The sequence below is a fragment of the Chaetodon trifascialis genome, chromosome 10, assembly GCF_039877785.1.
Source record: "Chaetodon trifascialis isolate fChaTrf1 chromosome 10, fChaTrf1.hap1, whole genome shotgun sequence".
NCBI classification, from domain to species: domain Eukaryota; kingdom Metazoa; phylum Chordata; class Actinopteri; order Chaetodontiformes; family Chaetodontidae; genus Chaetodon; species Chaetodon trifascialis.
Window position 1 is genome coordinate 23970801 of NC_092065.1, and position 18738 is coordinate 23989538.

Below are 18738 nucleotides of genomic sequence, written 5' to 3' on the forward strand. Positions count from 1 at the left end.
AGGCAGCTTTGCAGAGGCCAGGACCAGGAGGCATCGCTGCCGGCCGAGGGGACCGGGTACGAAGGGGCCCCGGTACGAAGGGGCCCCAAGAAGAGATACTGACGCAAAGTACACCACCAGGGGCCGTCGTTTGTGGGCAGCTCAACAGCTGCAACGCCATTGAGAAATTAAGCACTTTTTTTTCGCTCTGTTGTTGCTCTTCAGAGTTTACTAGCTTCTCAAAGTTTACCTAAATATTGTGAGCTTGTTGACATGCAACAGAAATACCCCAATTAAAAATAAATGTATATATAAAACAAAGAAACGAAGATTCTGTTAATTGGAAGATGGCTATGGAAGTTTTTATTGGACTTTAATCATTAGTGCAATAATAGTTATCCACACAAGACAATCTCCAAATGTGTTTATACAGTTTACAGTTACACATTTAATATTACACAAAATTATATAGAACTTACAAATGTTAAATGGCCGTCACCAGACAATGGCTGTTGCATGTAGCCTCCAGAGGAGACTTCATCTCAATGTTAATTAAGCCAAATCGAGAATGGAGCCTGAACCTTCCCTCACCACGGACAAGGGACGGCTACCCGTCCAGGGAAGGTTGGCTTCAGACTGGGTTGACATGGAAGAGAATAGTTTTCCCCACATACCTCGAGTCAAGCATCTGCTGCTATGTCACCTCTGTCTTCAGCGGGCCCCGTCATGCCCTCCAAGGCCAGTTGTTTTCAGTCACTGCCGAACGACAAAGTCTATAAGGCAGCGGCCACGTTGGTGAAGGCACTGAAGGCATCGTCGCTGCTGCTGGCCTATCTGGCTGATTTGGTGGACAAGATATCTGCTTCACTCACGCTGTCCATGGCCCTGATGATCGCTGAAGAGAAAGCAAGGTGGCTAAACCTCTCCAGCCTCTCTCTGAAGAAGACTTAACTCCTTGACGTCCCTGTGGACCCGAAAGGCTTGTTCAGCCCAGCGGTAGCCACCATGCAGAAATGCTGCAAGGAGAAGAAGAGGGAAGGTGAGGCACTACAGCTGTGTCTCCCCAGGACAGTCACCCCCTCTCCCGACTCTACCTCGGCGCTTTGCCCAAGCTGTAGTTCTGGAGGCCAAGATGCCCCTCCAAGTTAAATAGGTCATGTTCCAGACCCAACAAGCGGCGTGCCGTAGGACTGTCAACTAATATTCTAAATTCCAAAATGTATTTGAATTGTAAAAAAATCTATGCATTGAACTGGGAAAGTGTACATTTTTTGTGGGGAAAGAAAAGCACCACTGCAGTGGCTGCACTGAATATATTGCAATGATAAAATTCCTGGAGTCTGGTGGCTTTGGAAAGAGCTGTTTCTGGTTAAATAAAAAGGATTTTAGTCTTTATCAAAAAGGTATCTTTTTTATAAGATTGTCAGACACTCAACAATCTGAGCCTGTCATCAAAAGCAAACACTTTTATTGGATTTGATCAAATGCCTGGAGGGATTACATTGCAGCCCGTTTCATGGCTGCAGGCCTGAGTGCTCTCGCTAAACACTGGCAAACTTAGAAAACTGTTGTATCGGTTTGTCACTTGGACATAAAAGCATGGGAGAATAGGGTCTGTAATCAGATAATAAATGACTGGATTTTCTCCTGTTTGTCTGGGCCACTGAAATCTTCCATTGTATTTTTTAGAAGGAATAATCCGATGTCATGTTTAACCAGTTTTGACAGCTCTAATCCTCAGCCTCCACACTTAGCTTCAGATGCCTGGAGAGCTCACAATATTGACAATTTTAATCTGTTTTGGGATTGTTTCTCCCTCTTCAGGTCTGATTGGCATCCAACCCAAGTGGCTTGGTTGCCGCATACTAGCGACTAACGTGCAGCATGCTGTACACGCCACATGATCGACTGTTAACATCCCACACTCCATCTCCACCTAGTGGCACCTCAGAGTACTGCTCTCCTGGCTGGCTCCCCTCTCTGGCCTCATCTGTCATTAACCCTCTCACCATGAATTTTCCCCATTTCTGTGTTTTCAAGCAAGGTCGGATCACTTTTCTGAACTGATGTCTAGATATAACCACAATCCTAAAGTTGTCTTTAAGGTAATTGATTCCCCATGCCATTTCTGCCACTTTTACCCAGTTTTAACCCATCGCAGTTTCAGTATAAGAGAGTATGTCTCTCATATGAACTCATCTTCCTGCATCTTAGATATCATCCCCACTAATCTGCTGAAGGAATGTTTGAAGGATGTCCCCTATGTTTGACCTCTGGTTCTTCTCAGGCAGTTTTAAGCATGCCATAAAAACCTTATTTGGACCGCCTGTCTTTAAGTAACTACAGACTAATCTCTAAACCAACATTATGGAACCCTGTGCTTGCTGAACACAGACACACAAAGTCTCTGGCTTCTTTTCAATCTCATCTTTTTGTGAAAGCTTTTGGAAATGTTTGATGTATGTTTTACTTATACTGTTTTTATTCCTATTACTGTGATCGTATTGAGTTCATTTTATTTTCTTTACTTCCTCTGTGATCATGTCCTTGGCCTTTTTCTTATTTTATCTGCCTTATCTTTTTTTGTAAACCACTTTGTAACATTGCTAAGAAAAGATTAAAACAGGAGTCTAGCTAGCATCTACATCCAGACAACAGGAGACAACAAGGACAGCAGCTTGGCCTCAGCCAGGAGGTGAAAGACAAAGTGATGCATCTTAATTAATGATTCAAGACCAGGTTCTCATTATTATTCACAAGTGAATGTGCTGTGCTGTGCTGTGCTTGCTTAGTTACTGGTGTTGCATACTGTTTGCTAACATAGTGTTGGATGTGGTTGTTACGTAGCATTGCAAGCTAGATCACCTTAGATCATTGAGTTCAGGTACAGAGATATTTTTTTTATGTGTGGCAGAAGAAGCAGGCATACTACAGATGGTGGTACTGTAAACTCCAATGTCCAATGTTAATATTAGGCAAACACAACAAGCATCTGTGAGTGCTGTTGCAGCACTGTGTAAGGCTTGGAAATGATCAGTGGTAAGAAGTACATGGGACTTAAATATAGCTGGGTATCATCTGCATAGAGACAAACATTTGTTGAGTGTTTCATCAGAACATTTGTTATCATCGCTGCCTGTGACCATCAGATGGAGAGTAGAGACTGAGGTTTTGAATACAGCCTCACTGCACCTGGAAGATATGACTTGTGACACACAGCACAGCTCCTGCAGGTAGACAAACATACATACTGTAGCATATACACTGTCACTAACATATGGCAGAGGTTCATTCATTCAGTCATGGCGGCCTTCCATGCCTAAATTTTCAGCCACATGGTAATGCCCTGTACTCTTACAGTACATCAACCTGATAATGAAGGACAGACCATCATATCTACTTGCCAAATGCATGTCAAATGCACAGTCACTAGTGCAATGTGGCTGTTGTTGTGTACAGACCTGACAAACTGTGCTGGGCTGCCATGAGCAACAGTGAGCAGAGCAGATGCTGGACTGGCTGTCCTGTGTGTCCACCAGCTGGGGGGAAAGACTTTACTCTGCCTCATTACATGTCTCTGCATCTCTACACAGAACCACTTATGTGTGTCTCTGTTTTCCTCACAAACCAAAAGCAGCCTGTTACGCTGCATTGATTGCATATGTGTGTATGGTATATATGTCATTGTGACTCATTTTGGTTTGTTTCTTTGCTTTGCTTTGTTTTGGAGGTGCAGGCCGGGTAGCAGACAGGGGCCATCCCCTAAATCTGTTCCCTAAATTTAGCACTGGAGTCTGTGGGAGACAACACAAGAACATGAGGTCAGTGAGGCTGGAGGATGAGACACAACACAGCTGCCATTCTAAAAGTGACCTATGATGATCCTCTGGTGATATTCAGTATGTACCAAATACTGTGCATTCATTTCTTGTATATGAACTGCAGACCAGCCTGTGCACCGTTAACATCAGTGCAGAATTATCTTATGATTATTAACAGATTTTATGGAACTGGGGCACGCTTCCATCAGACAAATCTCATATAGCCGAGGCATTCAGTGAAAGCTTTGGGTCCTTTTCTGTCTTTTGTTACAGACGGTGCTGATTAATCATGAAACTCCATTTGGAAATGTGTTACTTGTTGTTAAGAGCTGCTGCTAACTGTTCATTAGTACACCACAGGGTGGCTGTTGGTAACCATGGCATCACTATTTTGGTGTGAGCGCCATCTTTGGGCCAAGCTGGACTGCTTCAATCCATGAGGACGAGCCCCAAAGAGAGGTGGGACATGATGTGTCTGACCGCTGTGGGACGGAAAATACAGTCTGTTGATAAAGTAGATTTTTCAGTGTGTGAGATTCTTCCTTCCTGGTGAGGTGCTCTTCCACTTTAGTGAGTCTTTAACAACCTGTGTTTAATCGTGTCATCTACTTATATCGACTGCACATCTTTACAGCACAACGCGAGCATTTCTGGGTGATCTTAAGCACTGATGCCAGAAAGGCTAACCTCTGTTCATGGTTAAACTGAACATAAATGGATGATAACCTCCTTTATAGACCGTTATGGTAACTGATGAAAACTGAAACAGAGGAAAATGAAACTTCATCCAGGAGGAAATACAGTTGGATTTAGGACACGACGGTGCACGATACAGTCTAACCACTAATATATATTTTTAATCAAGATTTATATTACTATTCTGCCAAAAAAACGGCCCCTAACCCCCCTTGGCAACGCCCCTGTACCAATCAAATTCATCCACTGACATGATCTATCCATTGATGTGGCTGCCTGTTTCAAAGTGATTGGCTTGGCATGAGCTGAAGAGCAGGCATTGACTGGTTTGACATGTGCAACATGCATTAAAGCTTTTCTGCCCTGTGAGTCATTGGTCATCGGTGTCCAGGTGTATATACAATTAAATTTTATTTGACAGTCTTCCAGCACAAAGTGAAAAAGTACCAGTATTAAAATGTGCTCACACTCACACACACAGAGCTACAAAGTGACAAACAGTGAATTACTGACAGCACATCTCTGGATTCATGATGCAGAGTTAAAACAAATCACATTGTGCAAAACACTAAAACTTCAGGGACAGTCTTGAGTCGGTCCATGTGTTATCCAGTGAGATTACACAGTGTTACAACAACAATAACAAATCCATCACAACGCTTCCACTCTAAAGGTAAAGCAACCACGTAAAGCAGCTGTTGATTAGGCAGTCAGTTTGGTTTATGAGGTGTGCTGAACTTTGACAAGACACTCAGTCACATTAACCATACTATACATCCAGTTTCAGGTCAGTGTCAGCCTGGGCCATGACAGAGGGCACACAAGCTTAATGGCAGAGAGGTCAGTGGCTGTGAAGGAAGCTCAGGCTCCATTTCCATTCTCTGAGTCTCTGAGCTCAGACACTAGACGTGTCTTCTTCACGGTGAGTAATCACCTACACTTTCATGACATGTCCGTCCTCACCGCTTTACATTCAGCCTTCACTCCACCTTCTCCTGCTCCCAGATGTCATCGGCCGGGGCCCAGTGAAACTCGTAGCCCTTGCACAGCACCAGGCTCTCCAGGTCCCTGTCCTCAGCCCTCTCCTTCAGCCTCTGCTCCTCCAGTATGGAGACCAGCATGTCTCGTTTCTCCACCGTCCTCATGATCTCTGACAGGATCTCCTGCTCCTCCTGCAACTCTGAGGCACTCTTCTTTGTATCTGGAGTGGAATGGAAGAGAGAGAGAAGAGGAAGGTAAGAAAAAGTTTATGTAGTGTGTGTGTGTGTGTGTGTGTGTGTGTGTGTGTGTGTGTGTGTGTGTGTGTGTGTGTGTGTGTGTGTGCGTGCACGTGTGTGTGTTCCACCTTTACCTTCTATTGCCATTCTGTGTCGTAGATCTTGCTGCAGTCGGCTCTGTGTGTCCTCCAGTTCAAGCTCCTGAGCACTAAGAGAAAGAGGAGAAAACTGGGTGACGTCCAGTGATTAGACGTCAACAATATTAACAGAATCTAAGTTTTCCACTTACAATATCATGAGTTCAGACTCATAGCGCACCAATCTGTTCTTCTCCAGAACCAGTTTGAACCAGGACTGGTAGAGCTGGGCCTCGTCACTGTCATCCGTCAGAGATGATTCTGGGAGAGGAAGAGTGAGGAAGTAAAGAGGGAACAAAGGAAGGAGGGCAGGAGAGAGGGGATGGATGAGGCAGGACAGAGAAGAAAGAAAAACAGATTTAAGAATTTTATATTAATTATGTAAAGCCATTAAAAGAAAAAAAATCACTCTGGAATCAAACCTCAACCAATAACACACACAAACACACACAGTCCATGTGCTTTGCTTCAACCTGACAAGACCTCACTATTCACTGGAACACAAACAAAGGCCTGTACTGTAAAAAGATGAAGCAACAATGAAGTCTTGCTGTCTATTGTGAGTGCAGCCATTAACTGTATGTAGAGGCTTTTAACCAGGCCGGGATTACAAGGCAATGCTTTTTTCTAAATGGTCTGAGAAGTATGGGCATAGAGAAAAAAAAGAAGAAGAAGAATGATGCTTTCACTGTGGAATTCCATTGACTGTACTGCAGTCTTACAACCAAGGTGTTACGGCTCAGAGTCCTGTCATTAAAAGTGGCTTTGTAATGTCCTGTTCAGGCTAAAGGCCTTCTGTAAGGAGTCAGTTTGTGTGTGTGAATGTTGTACAGTACCTGTTTCTCCTCTTATGATCTTTTCTATAGCCACTCCTCTCTCCTCTAGATCTCTCTGTTTCTCTGCAACCTCCTCCAGTTGCCTCTGGATGGCCTGGGCGATGCAAAAAGTACGACATCATATGACACACACGATCAAAGGGCGTGATTATTTGTCCAGTTTTTTGAGGTATGTTTCTCATGAGATTCCTGCCTCTACTTCTCTGCCATTTACATGAAAGGATTTGTTGCTACATAATGCAGAGAAGACACTGTCAAGTGTTTTTGGAGGCACCATTTCTTTGCTAGAAAGAAGTTACGATGGATGAATTATTCAGAGTATATGGGACATCAGTTCTGGAAAGAGATGGCGATGTCATGTTTTAAATATCCTTTTTCAATGGTGCGAGCAGCACAGATCGTCTTCCATTCACCTTCACTGTAATGGGGTCATGGCAGAAATCTTGGAGACATATCTGGAAAAACCTGGACAATACAGAAAACTACCGGCAGACAGTTAGCTTAGCTTAGCATAAAGACTGGAAATGAGGGGAAACAGCTACCCTGGCTCAGTCTGGAGATAACAAAATCATCTTGCCAGCACCCCTGACCTCCACGAATTCACGTTAAATTTGAAGAAATGGAACCAGCCATAGTAAGTTTAATATTTCCTGTGCTGTCAAACTGAGTGCTGGGATTTTCTGGGTGTATGAGAGCTGCAAACCTTTGGACTAGACCATATGATCAATGCTGAAAAGGTAAAATGTATCATAATAACAGGAAATACTTCAGACTGAGAGAGTGGGGATTTCACATTTTGTGTAAGGTCAGACTAAGAGATGCAGTGTACTGAAAGCATTCGATTAAAAATGAGTGACTCTAAAAGGAAAGAACAGTACCTGAGCTCTGTGAAGCCTCTTCAGCTGTTCTCTTTTAGCCTGCTGGGCCACCGTCTTCTCCTGCTTCCTCCTCTGTCTCTCTGGACAAAGCTGGGACAGGAAGTACAGAACATTTCAGAAAATGCACACACATGCAGATGCAGCATACGTGACACTGCCCTGCACTGTGCTGTCTTTCAGAACAGAGCAATGGTCCGTGCAAACCTTCTGATTGGACGGCAGGTTTTCGTTTTCATTGTCACTGGAGGAAGACTCCTCCAGATCCTGTTGGCGAGAGGCTGGATAAAAAGAAAAATTAGAAAATGAGAATAGCAAAGTAACATTGGAACATTTTAACTTTGTGTGAAAGTTTGCCTGAAAGAAAATTCTAACTTGTAAAACTGGTAATATTTCATCTGTGACATTTGGTGGTATAACAGCTTCATTAAAAAGACAGATTCTGTTTCCTTCTTGCTTCTATACAAGGAAGTCTAAATTAATGTAAGAGAAGGACCTTGAGCAAGCTAGAATTACTGCCTCCTGCTTCAAATATGGATACTGCTGCAAAGGTACAAGGTGGAAGCTTTCTTTACAATCAGCACAGATTCAAGATTAGTATCACCAGTTCAGTATCTGAGCAAAGGTGAAATATGGTCTCAATCTGCCTTCTGTTCCTCACTTATGCTGATCATACAAGAACATTATGATGTCACAGTGAAGCTGACCTTTGACCTTTGGATATAAAATATCATCACGTCATCATTTTATCCTTTGAGACATTCACCAGAATGGGACAGACAAATGGACAGCCCTGCTAAACCAGTGCTTTCCCAGATACTCATACCGGATAAGATTTCTGACTTTTCCACAGACTTTTCTCCAGCCTTTGTTGTAGTGAATTACTGGATGGTTTGACCTTATTATGCCTTAAAAAAAATTAAGTCAGACAATTTGAGAATAAAGCATCACTCTGGTTGAACTCAGACATATGCAGCCTGACACAAGGGGTCGCAAGTTCACGCTGCTTCACTTTAAAGCTGCTCTATTAAATACTTTTCTGTTACCAATGGATCAGATGACGATGTGTAATGTGAAAGTGGGAGCTCATTGATGAACTCAGAGAGAAGGATCACCCAACTGTGCAGCTTCCCTCAGCTCTACAGAGTCTATAATGTCATTAGTGCCATTTTTGGATGCAGCAGCTGTTCTGTTCCCCATATCAGCTTGCTAAGAAGAAAATATGTTAATGTTGTGTTCAGCCCATTGCACTGCCCCCAAGTGGCCAAAAAAAATAATGCAAGTGTAATGGATGAGGTTTTGCTTTCTAACACCACAGAGGCCAGTGCATTTAGGAGAGAGGAAGGAGAAAAACCGAACAAAACGACAGTGCTTTGTACAGAAGGTGGGTCTTTGAATGCTCTAATCAGCAGAGCTTTCATCTGTTTCCAGCACAAAAAGGTCAGTGAATCTTTTGTACACAGCATTTAGCGACTAGCTAGCAGTTAAAGAGCCAGATGTTTTCTTCACTACTTAGATTTATGTTGAATGAATGTTTATGTTTCTCTGAGCCTGCTGGATGTATGGATAAGGAAGAGTTAACCAGCTAACAGCATCACCATAACAACAAGGTCAACATTTTCTGCAAAAATCACTTTGTGCAGGCTGAAAGGATCATGCGGACAAAACATTGGCAATCCCTGCTCTAACCTTTGTTTCTGAGGTTGGTGAGTATCGTCCTGATTTCCTTTTGCACCTCCTGGTCCTGCCCCTCGCTCTCTGACTCCTGCCTCTTCCTCAGCCTCAGGGACGAGAACAAGTTGACTCTTCTACGAGGCAACGAGGTCGTGTCATCAGAGAACACCCCTCCAGAGTCTCTGCGGCCCTTTAGGGAGACCTGCTGCAACAGAGAGGGCAGGTCCCGACCGCCCCCCCATGGATCGGCCCCGACAGATGCCCACCGAGCCTCATGCTCGCCGGTCTTCTTCCCATCTTTGGATGACTCTGGACCCACGGTGCTGAGGAGGGAACTGAACGTACCTTCTGACATGGGCCTCTGTTTGCGGGCGCCATCACGTTTGGTCCTCCTGGTGCAAAAAAGAATACAAAAATGTGGGTACATTTAATTTTTTTCTGAAAAATCTGCCTCCAGCAACTTTAATGTGGTGCTTAAAACAAAGCATGAACAAAGTCTTTTGTACAAACATCGTGACTGCAGTGTTGGAGCTGCTGGAGGGATTGGTCAAACTAAATGTCCTCCTGAAGGCGTTGGCTAGAAGCTGGAAGGCTGAGGTTTGGCCCTGGGGTGGTTCCCCGTCCTGCCCCGAGTCTGTCTGAGGCTTATCTGCTTCTGTCTCTGCTTGTACCTGATAAAACATCAGAGGTCAGGAAAAATGTGGTCAACATAATGTGGAATTAACTCCTCTTATCTCGCTCACATCGCTGTCTTAAGACCACTGTATCGAGCGATAAAGAGCAGAAAACACTCCATGTGCAGGCTTATTCTTCTCCTGAACAACTGGTGTTGCTGCCTTGATAAATAACTAACTCTACCTGGTCTTTGTGTTGATGGGAGTTTTGGCTGTTACTTAGAGTTTCCTCTGGTGTGACGTCCCAGTCCAGAAGCTTCTCCTTCTCAGACTGAGATAACATCAAGCATTTCTTTGGGGTAGACGTCTTCATTGTGGTCGAGCGTTCTTCACTTTTCTCACTTGCCCCTGAGGGATTCTGGGTATCTGATGATGTCTTGGAACAACCTTCGGAGTTCTGAGAGAGCAGGAATTTTGTCAGTGCACAAAAGAGGTTATTAGAAATATCTAATTATTACACAGAGGACACTGTTCTTCTATAAGTAGAAGACTGTTCTAAAAGCACATGTGCACTAAATGTGGTGTGAATCCAATAAATCTGGAATAAATCCCGTGTGACACACAGTTTGCTTTTCTGCTGAAGTGATCTCCTCAAAGTCAGAGTCAGCTTCAGGGACAGTCTCTGGTCCCTCTTTGTCCAGCGGCCAGCTCTTCTGGAAGTGCTTGATGAAGATCAGAGGAAAGGCTGCGTGAGGGAAGAAAGTACACTGAGACTTAGAACCTCTCATGACCTCTAGCTCTCGCCCCTCTGGGGTCAAATGAACGTGCTACACATGCATCCGCCAGCTGAATGTAATGTAACGAATGCTGCACATTTTCATTTTAGAGATTTTACATCATTCAGCCTCTTATTATTATATTATATAATTATTAAAACTTCTCAAAGCTCTGTTGTTTATCATAGTTTCTAAATACTTGTCAAACACCAATAACATATATATATATATATATTGGGACGCCTGAATGGAACGGAGCCATCCATCCTTACTGTTACCAGTAACACCTGTGAATCAACCCCTCGCCTTCCATGTGTTTACAAGAGAACAATACTGACCTCTGATGTCGCACATCCTGAATTACAACAGTGTTGATACCTGTACTGACCTCGGGCACTTGCTTATGGTCCCCACTAACAGTGACTGGATTATAACACCACAGGCTTGTATTTGCATGTGTACACATCACAGAAACACACACACATGATTAGTATACGTACTCGCTCTGATCTTCCGTTTCCATCGATTGTTCTGTTTGGTGTGACAGTGATCTACAGCGATGGGAGACGGAGAGCAAAACAAACAGACAGGCAGGTCAAATAACGTGTTACATGATAACAGCACAGACCAAATCCTCCACAGCGTGTTTCCAGGAAACAGCGTTGGCTCTGCTACTCCACACCAGCATACAGCGTTTCACATGTGGGATTTGTGACGGTTAATGTGAAAAGATATGAGACAAAGTCAGATATATTCATACTATATCAAGTCCCATCTGATAGTTGCTGAGATATGGCAGAGGACCAGCTAAACTGAGTGATTCAGACCTTATTTTTTAATGAAAAAATCTAAATGGCATCTTCTGTGTAAGTGTACAAGACACATTTTTTAACTACAAGAGCGCATCACAAACTGCACAAACTGCCAGAGAATCCAGTGTCTGGATGAACACAGGGAACAGTTTGATGTCTATTAACTGAGAAACAGAGCAACCTATAAAAAGAAAACCATCTAGATTTTCTTCTTTATCCAGTTTTCTTCTTTCTAAGTTCCAGCAAAGGACTCAGCTGCGACCAAGTGCAACATGTGCAGAAATGTGGACTGGCTGTTCAAAACTCTGCTGCTCAGATAAAGTAACAAACACTCAGTGAAGTGTGGGAGAAAAGCCACAGCCTGTCAGCCGCACCCTGATCTCCCAGACATTACCGGGGGAGGAACTCCAACACAAACACACACACACAGGCAGCGGGGTCACTGTTAAAGTTCAACCCAGTTTAAGATTCTCCCTCGGGGAATATCGTGTTTTCAAGTAATAACAGGGCCTGAAAAACCCACATTTGTGCAGCACAGTATCTTTGTTAATAAAGAGAGAGGGAATAACTTCCTTTAGGCCTCAACTTGAAATGGTATTCACCCAGCGCTGCATGCAGTGGGAGCTTGAACATTAGACCACATGCAGCACAGAAGAGCCACACTGACCTTTGGAAGTGTCCTGGCTTTGACCCTTGGCCTCTGTAGCATCTTGAGCTTTTGGTTTGACTATACAGGAAGCATCCAGAGCATCAACAGCCATCTCTGTGTCTTCAGAACCTCTTTTCTGACCTTTATCAAGCTGCTCTGAATGCACGCTGGATGCCCCACCTGCAAATAAAAACAGTATGTGGGCATTAAGCTTTAACTAGATCTGAATTAATGCTCAGCTAAGTTGCAGTAAAAAATGGCTAGCATGTAGCTCATGTCATGCATAATGTCTCACTGGGAGTCTACCTCAGAGAAACGGGTTGGTTTCCTGTTAGCTATCAAACACATCCTAACATACTTTCATACAGTAAAAGCACTTAGTGGAAATAACACTTCTGTTTCTGAATGTGATACATGCTGTTTGAAAGTGCACTCCACTTTTTTAACTCCACAGTTAATTATTCAGTTCTATTTGTGACACAAGCGCTGATAAAATCCAGTACATGACATGTGCATAACAGTACTCACAGAATAATGAAGGCAACATTGTACAGAATCTTTCCAAAGGTGATTCCACTTGGTCACAGCAAAGAAATGAAAATATGTCGATACAACCTTTGAGTGCAGCGTGGCTGTCGGCCATCAGACAGCCAGAGCTTTGATTAACATGACTATTTCACTCGTACCCATTGGTGTGCTCACTTTGGTTTGGCTGAAGAGGATAAAACGTCACCAAATGATACACAAGATACCGAACCCAGAGGAAAGGATAGAGCAGAACCACCAGCAGAACCCGCGAGGAAGCTGACAGGAGGAGCCGACAAGTGATTCACTTCAATTCTGTTCAGCTTGACTGGAGTCCAGTTCAATTCGGTTAAATTTGACTCAGCTCAACAGGATTTGTCGAGAGCAAAGCTTTTGCATTCAGCCTATTTTTGTCCCTTTTTCACATTGCATTAAAGTGACCATTGTCTTTTGTTGCAGAAGAAGCTTTTAAAGCCGTCTGACTGAGCGCACGGTGTTTGAGCCCACCGCTGTGTGCCTCCCTTTGAATCCACAGCAAACCTAAAGGTTGTTCAGCTTTTCATCAGATGTTACAAAGCGCGTGTTATTCGTTAACAAAAGCTGTGATCGTGAACATGATTTGTGTGGGTGATGTTACATCTACTCAGCATAGAGGTGGGAAAAGGATTTGCTTTTTCAGACGCCTTTTGATGAAGTTGTTAATTTTGTGGTTAGAAGGTATGGAGATACTTTGAAATACAGCATTACATTATGGGATTACCCCGAATGCCAACTGTTCACTCACGTCAATGCTTTCTTTGGATTATCTGACTGAATTGGTAACAAACCACGAAGCAAATTATTTATGTAATCAAACTGATTTATTTTTTTAATATATTTACAGCTTATAAATATCATAAATTAAGCAATTTTACAGTAATTATCAATGTGGACAACAAGTAAAGCTTGCAGGCTGCGTCAAGACTCATTATAAACAAAACTATGAAACATACAAAGTTCAGCCAACACAATGGATCTGGCAGTGTGCAAAAAGCTGCTACGGGGCGGCTGATCTCCTGAGCAAAGTCTAGGAGGTACATGAGAGAGATCTGGAGAGGGGCTCTGGGGGGGGGAGGCCTCCTTCTGAAACAGAGGGAACCACAGACAGACCACAGACACGTGGACACATCGGTTACTGTCAGACGGGCCTGACAAGAAAGGAGGCTGCTGATGACGATGCTGTACATCAGAGAGAAGAGGCCATTCACGGGCATTCAGGTGGATGCTTGGTGTTAGGGAGGTTAGGGAGGAACACGGCACAACATGAGTGTTAGTGGGGTTAGCTCGGATTATATGACGGCAAACTGACGACTAAGAAACAAACAAAACCAACTAAAAGGTGCCATGTGTGCATCAATTAACCGCTCGCTTCCAGCAACCTCTACAGTATACCAGCGGCATCCTTTAAAGAGCATATGCTGTTATTTTATCAGAGAGGTATTAGTAATGAAAGACCGTAACAATGATATATGAAGCCATTTACTGTCATTTAACTAAGGTATAATATCTAATTTGGAATTCTAATTAACGTCTTTAACATCGTGATGCTACACATGACACCTTCAGCGACTCAGGACTCATGCTGGTTTGTGATTGGTTAATCGAGGTTAGGTGGAAGGGGGCGGAACGACAGAGGCAGCCAATGCAAAAGTAACTGACAAGAGTTTATGGCTGAAGCTGGCCAATCGTCACCTTCCCCGCTGGCAGGAATCAGCCAATCAGAGGATGCAGCATTGGAAACTTGAAACAGACTGAACAAAATGAAGTGAACAAAATGAAGTGAACAAAATGAAGCGAACAAAATAGAGGGAAATTATTTTGGAAAAAAAAAAAAAAAAGAAAATGAATGAGATGTGGGAAAAAGGAAAATGGAGGATGGAAAGAAAGAGTGCAGAGAATTACAAGTAAACGTACTGTTGGCAATAAAGTGATACAATAAGACATTACATTGAAATGAACTGGCTAAAAACAGGCCAGTGTCCCAACAGTGCATTTTAAGAACTGACCCCGAATTCTGCACAATCGATCAGAACTAAATTTGCATCATTTACAACACAGAATACAACAAAAACAACGGTCAAAAATGACAAAAGAACTGCAAAACTTTGCATTAAGAAAATAAAGTGAAACATGTTCACCGAGTCAGGAACATACAGTCTTCTGTGGATTCTGCCTTTTTAAAGGCAGACTATGCAGGATTTGTTGGTGGAGTGAGAGTGAATGAAGGGAGGGAGCGGCATTAGCGAGAACAAAGCAGCGAATCAGAGAAATTAAAGGTTATCATCTGATTGCTTCACGGTGGTTACCTTCTAAAGCACAAACAAACACGCCCACACCTCCACACGAACCTGCCGCATTCCTGGACCCCTCTGCTGTGTGTGTGTGTGTGTGTGTGTGTGTGTGTGTGTGTGTGTGTGTGTGTGTGTGAGAGAGACAGAGCAGAGGACTTAATCCGGTCAATATGCTGACGCCCACAAACACCCCAAACACAGCAAAGCGACTGGAGGGATTCTTTTACTATGAGTGTGTACACTGTGTTTAGGAAAATCCTGCGTAGTATGCCTTTAAGCACATATTTCCAACACTGAGGAAAAAAGTAAAGAAAAAAGTACATTTTGATCTGAATTTCTGATTGGATCTGATTTTACAACCAAACGCAACCAAAACGTCTTTGTTCTGTATTTTAAAAGTAAATACGGGTCCTTTTGTGACAAGCAAAACTCCAAAACTCTTCAGGCAGTACAAAGTGAAGAGCTTCTCCAGTTTTTCATCATTTGAATTCCATCAAGATTTTCATCTGATTTACTTTTTTTTTTTTTAATACTGAGCCCTGAATATATAAAGTGACATCAGTCCATTACCTTCAACTAAATACAACCAAAAGTGAAATACACCTACCACAAACATGGAATTCAAATGACAAAAGTACTTCTTTAAAATAATAGAAGTACTTAGCCATTTGGGCTAAGTGGTCACTGAAGAGAAACCACTTAGCCCAAATGGCTTTCAAGGTTAGAGTCAGAGGGCATTTTCCAGGTTACGCTACTGCAATTAAATGTCCTTGCTACGCTCTCAGAATTGATTCTCTCAGGTACTTCAAAGCCTGTCTGAGAAACGTTCAATATTTTGTGGCAATCCAATTGGTCGCTGGATCACAGCCAAATGACTGGAAGAATCAGGGACAAACTGAACACGAAGGTATCAACATTCAGCTGTCTGTTAAACGTCATGTGGCGACAGCTGTGTGACACCAATGTGATTAATAATACCTTCAGGTGTTTCCTGCTGGTTTAGCAGTCTGGAACAAGCCCATGTGAGTCAGAGATGCATTCGGCAGGGTACAACAATACAGAAGACCCCGACAGTCAGCGAACACGTACCAGGGGATCTGAGCTAATTAACAGTCAGGTATTCACAAGGGCTGCAGCATTGAATCCATGCATCACCCCTGAAGTCAGCTCAACATGTACCATTTAATACTTACATACACAATATAGTCTGAGCACATGTGTGAAAATCTACCTAAGGTGGCTTTTTGTTGTGCTGGTCACTGTCACTGCAGGCAAAATTCACACCAGGCACAGAATTCAAGCAGCAGAAGCTAATCGACTGAAGCACTTTTACAGCACCTGTTTAAGCTGCTTAATAAAACACTTGGCCTCAAAAGCACAAAACTAAAATGACCGGAGACACTTGGAATGTTTGAATACAGATATTATTTGGCTTCTATAAACCCCTGATTCATCCATTTTGGCAGTTCGAGAGCACAAACTCTAATCCATCTGGGCTCCTAACAGGTCACCTTGTTACTCCCCTTCTCATGTGAGCTGGTGGCCGATGAGCTGCTGCTGGGCCAGCTGGGGCTCCTGGTAGATCTGTCCCAGCACCTCGTGCATCATGCAGAGCAGAGGACAGCCCAGGCTCAGCAGCTCATACAGGAACAGATAGTCATGTGAGTAGCTCCTGACGTGAGACCCCACAGCTGTGAAAGACTCACACACACTTCCAAACAGCCGTCGAGGCAACACACACACAGCCCGGCTAGCACGCCTCGGCCAGCTCAGGCCTCGCCTAAGCAAGGAAACCAGGGTACCTGGGGGTTGGATCTGGACGCTGCCCGTCGCTGAGTAGCTCCCACCGTCCAACGATGAAGGTGTGACACGCTCTTCCTGCACAAATCAAGACAGACAGGAGGGAAATGATGAAATACAACATAACGCTCTATTACACATCAAACGAAAAGAGAATGAATTTACTCCTAGATTAAGAGATATAATGAAATATGCTGTGTCATGGTAGCGAGATAACATTCAGTTTGCCCACAATTAGCAAACTGGAATTAGGAATTTAATCAAAAGTAATAAGTGTATTTTTTTGGCAAAAATGGAAGTTACATTGACATGTAGTGAATCATTTCCAGTGAAACACGTGCTGTCTTCTGGTCCTGAGTTATGCTGTTGAATAATGGCTAGAAAAGTGTTTTGTTTTGTTTTTTTAAATTATGTCACGGTGAAGTGACCTTTGACCTTTTGGATACAGAACGTCATCACATCATCATTTTATCCTGTGAGACCTTTGTTTGACATTTTGTCAGAATTACTGAAGGAATTCTTGAGTTATGGCCAAAAATGTGCTCTGTGGGGTCACAGTGACCTTTGAGCACCAAACTGTAATCAGTTCATCCTTGAGTGAAAGTTTGTGCCAAATCTGGTTTGATTTAGTTCCTCAGATCACGAGAACGGCGCATACAGACGAACACCACAAAAACATTTTTCCCATGATGCTAGTAGAAAATGTGGACACCTTTCATGTCTCATGCACTAAACAAGTTTAAGACATATTTTACTGGTACACAGCTTCCCTATAATGTTACTGCCAATGGAGGTGAGGCCTATGGACCTAAAATGCCTTCACTCCGCAGTGAAGCACTGAATTGCAAACAATTTTGGTAGATGGGCATTAAACAATTCTGTGAAATGTTAGAGTATTTCACCTATAGGTGGCGCTACAGCCAAAGCATAAGCCCTTTGCATTTTGGGGTGGCACTCATAATCCATGAACAGAAGAAGACATTTATTTACTCTGATTCCATGAATCAAACTAGCCTTTAAGTATGAGCCAAGGGTCTGATTAGCCTCCCGCCAGTCTGAATTCAACCAAAAGACAAAGTTAAATAAGTAACGAACTTAATTCTGAGGTCACTCCAGAAAAGATATTTGGCAAGCTGCCAGTGCCTCCATCATGTAGTCAGTTATGCAGCATTAGTAAATATACATTTTTGTGGATTTTGTTTGTAGGATAGCAGCATCTGTCTCTGCCATGTGCAAACATTACGAGGACAGCAGCTGATCACATAGGAGGTAATCAACAGCAAGCCAGTAAAGCAGTGACAGCTTTTTTTTTAGATGCACAATGGTCATTGGGCTTAAAACACATTTAAAATTTATTTCAAAATGCGACTGTTTCTAGCATGTTTTGTTTCTTGTGTGTAACGGCAGTCTTCCTTACCATTCTCCTTCTGAACATGCGAGTGCTGGACTGGTGCTGGGCATAATGCACCTTACAGAAGAACTTTGCTGTGAAGGAAACACACCAAAAAAGAGTCCAGTACCATAAAAAAGAAATCTCAACCTCTGAAAAACTAAAAACTGAAGTGAGACATCATCATAGTGTTTCATGTGACAAAGTGATCAAACCTGCACAAAAACAGCTCCCAACCTATATGTTTAAACACGCTCCAGTCACAGTGAAACGTACCATCCTGGGAGTCGAAGGTGTGCGCTCCCAGACGGAGGGTGCAGTTACAGACGTCACAGCGGAAACACTCGCGGTGGAAGAAGTAGCCCTCGGCACTCAGCCTCTCCATCACATACACCCGCTTGGTGCAGAAGTGGCAGATGTCGCTGCCACCGAGCCCAGGGGGGAGGTCCTTACGTGCCACGCACTGAGGGGAGGAAGACCGGGACAAGTTTACACAGAGGTTACGTGCTGCCTTCAAGATCTTTAGTGGATTCATTCACATACATGCCTGAAATAAAGTACAAAAGCACATCAGTTACGTGGTCCAGCAGGGAGACGGTGAACTGTC

At 43.3% G+C, this 18738-nt stretch overlaps 2 protein-coding genes across 7 annotated transcripts in view; one reads left to right on the plus strand and one right to left on the minus strand.

Annotated features, from left to right (window-relative positions):
* The window catches only part of LOC139337292 (protein C19orf12 homolog), a 344772-nt gene that overhangs the window by 267688 nt on the left and 58346 nt on the right, over window positions 1-18738 (plus strand). The window lies entirely within an intron of this gene.
* Window positions 4884-18738, minus strand: part of mical2b (microtubule associated monooxygenase, calponin and LIM domain containing 2b) — a 54445-nt gene continuing 40590 nt past the window's right edge. For 2 of the 6 annotated variants that reach the window (XM_070971621.1, XM_070971620.1), the window contains 15 exons: window positions 18408-18594; window positions 18159-18226; window positions 16744-16819; window positions 12105-12266; window positions 11126-11176; window positions 10473-10594; window positions 10094-10306; window positions 9746-9906; window positions 9251-9627; window positions 7769-7842; window positions 7565-7654; window positions 6687-6780; window positions 6003-6111; window positions 5848-5921; window positions 4890-5697 (listed from right to left, as the gene is read on the minus strand). In XM_070971621.1, the coding sequence (XP_070827722.1) occupies window positions 5477-5697; window positions 5848-5921; window positions 6003-6111; window positions 6687-6780; window positions 7565-7654; window positions 7769-7842; window positions 9251-9627; window positions 9746-9906; window positions 10094-10306; window positions 10473-10594; window positions 11126-11176; window positions 12105-12266; window positions 16744-16819; window positions 18159-18226; window positions 18408-18594 (2079 nt within the window). In that variant the 3' untranslated portion in view covers window positions 4890-5476. Of the gene's footprint in view, window positions 5698-5847; window positions 5922-6002; window positions 6112-6686; window positions 6781-7564; window positions 7655-7768; window positions 7843-9250; window positions 9628-9745; window positions 9907-10093; window positions 10307-10472; window positions 10595-11125; window positions 11177-12104; window positions 12267-13544; window positions 13734-14225; window positions 14402-16743; window positions 16820-18158; window positions 18227-18407; window positions 18595-18738 lie in introns of those variants that run through there. The other 4 variants (XM_070971619.1, XM_070971624.1, XM_070971622.1 and 1 more) reach the window with 4 other exon arrangements.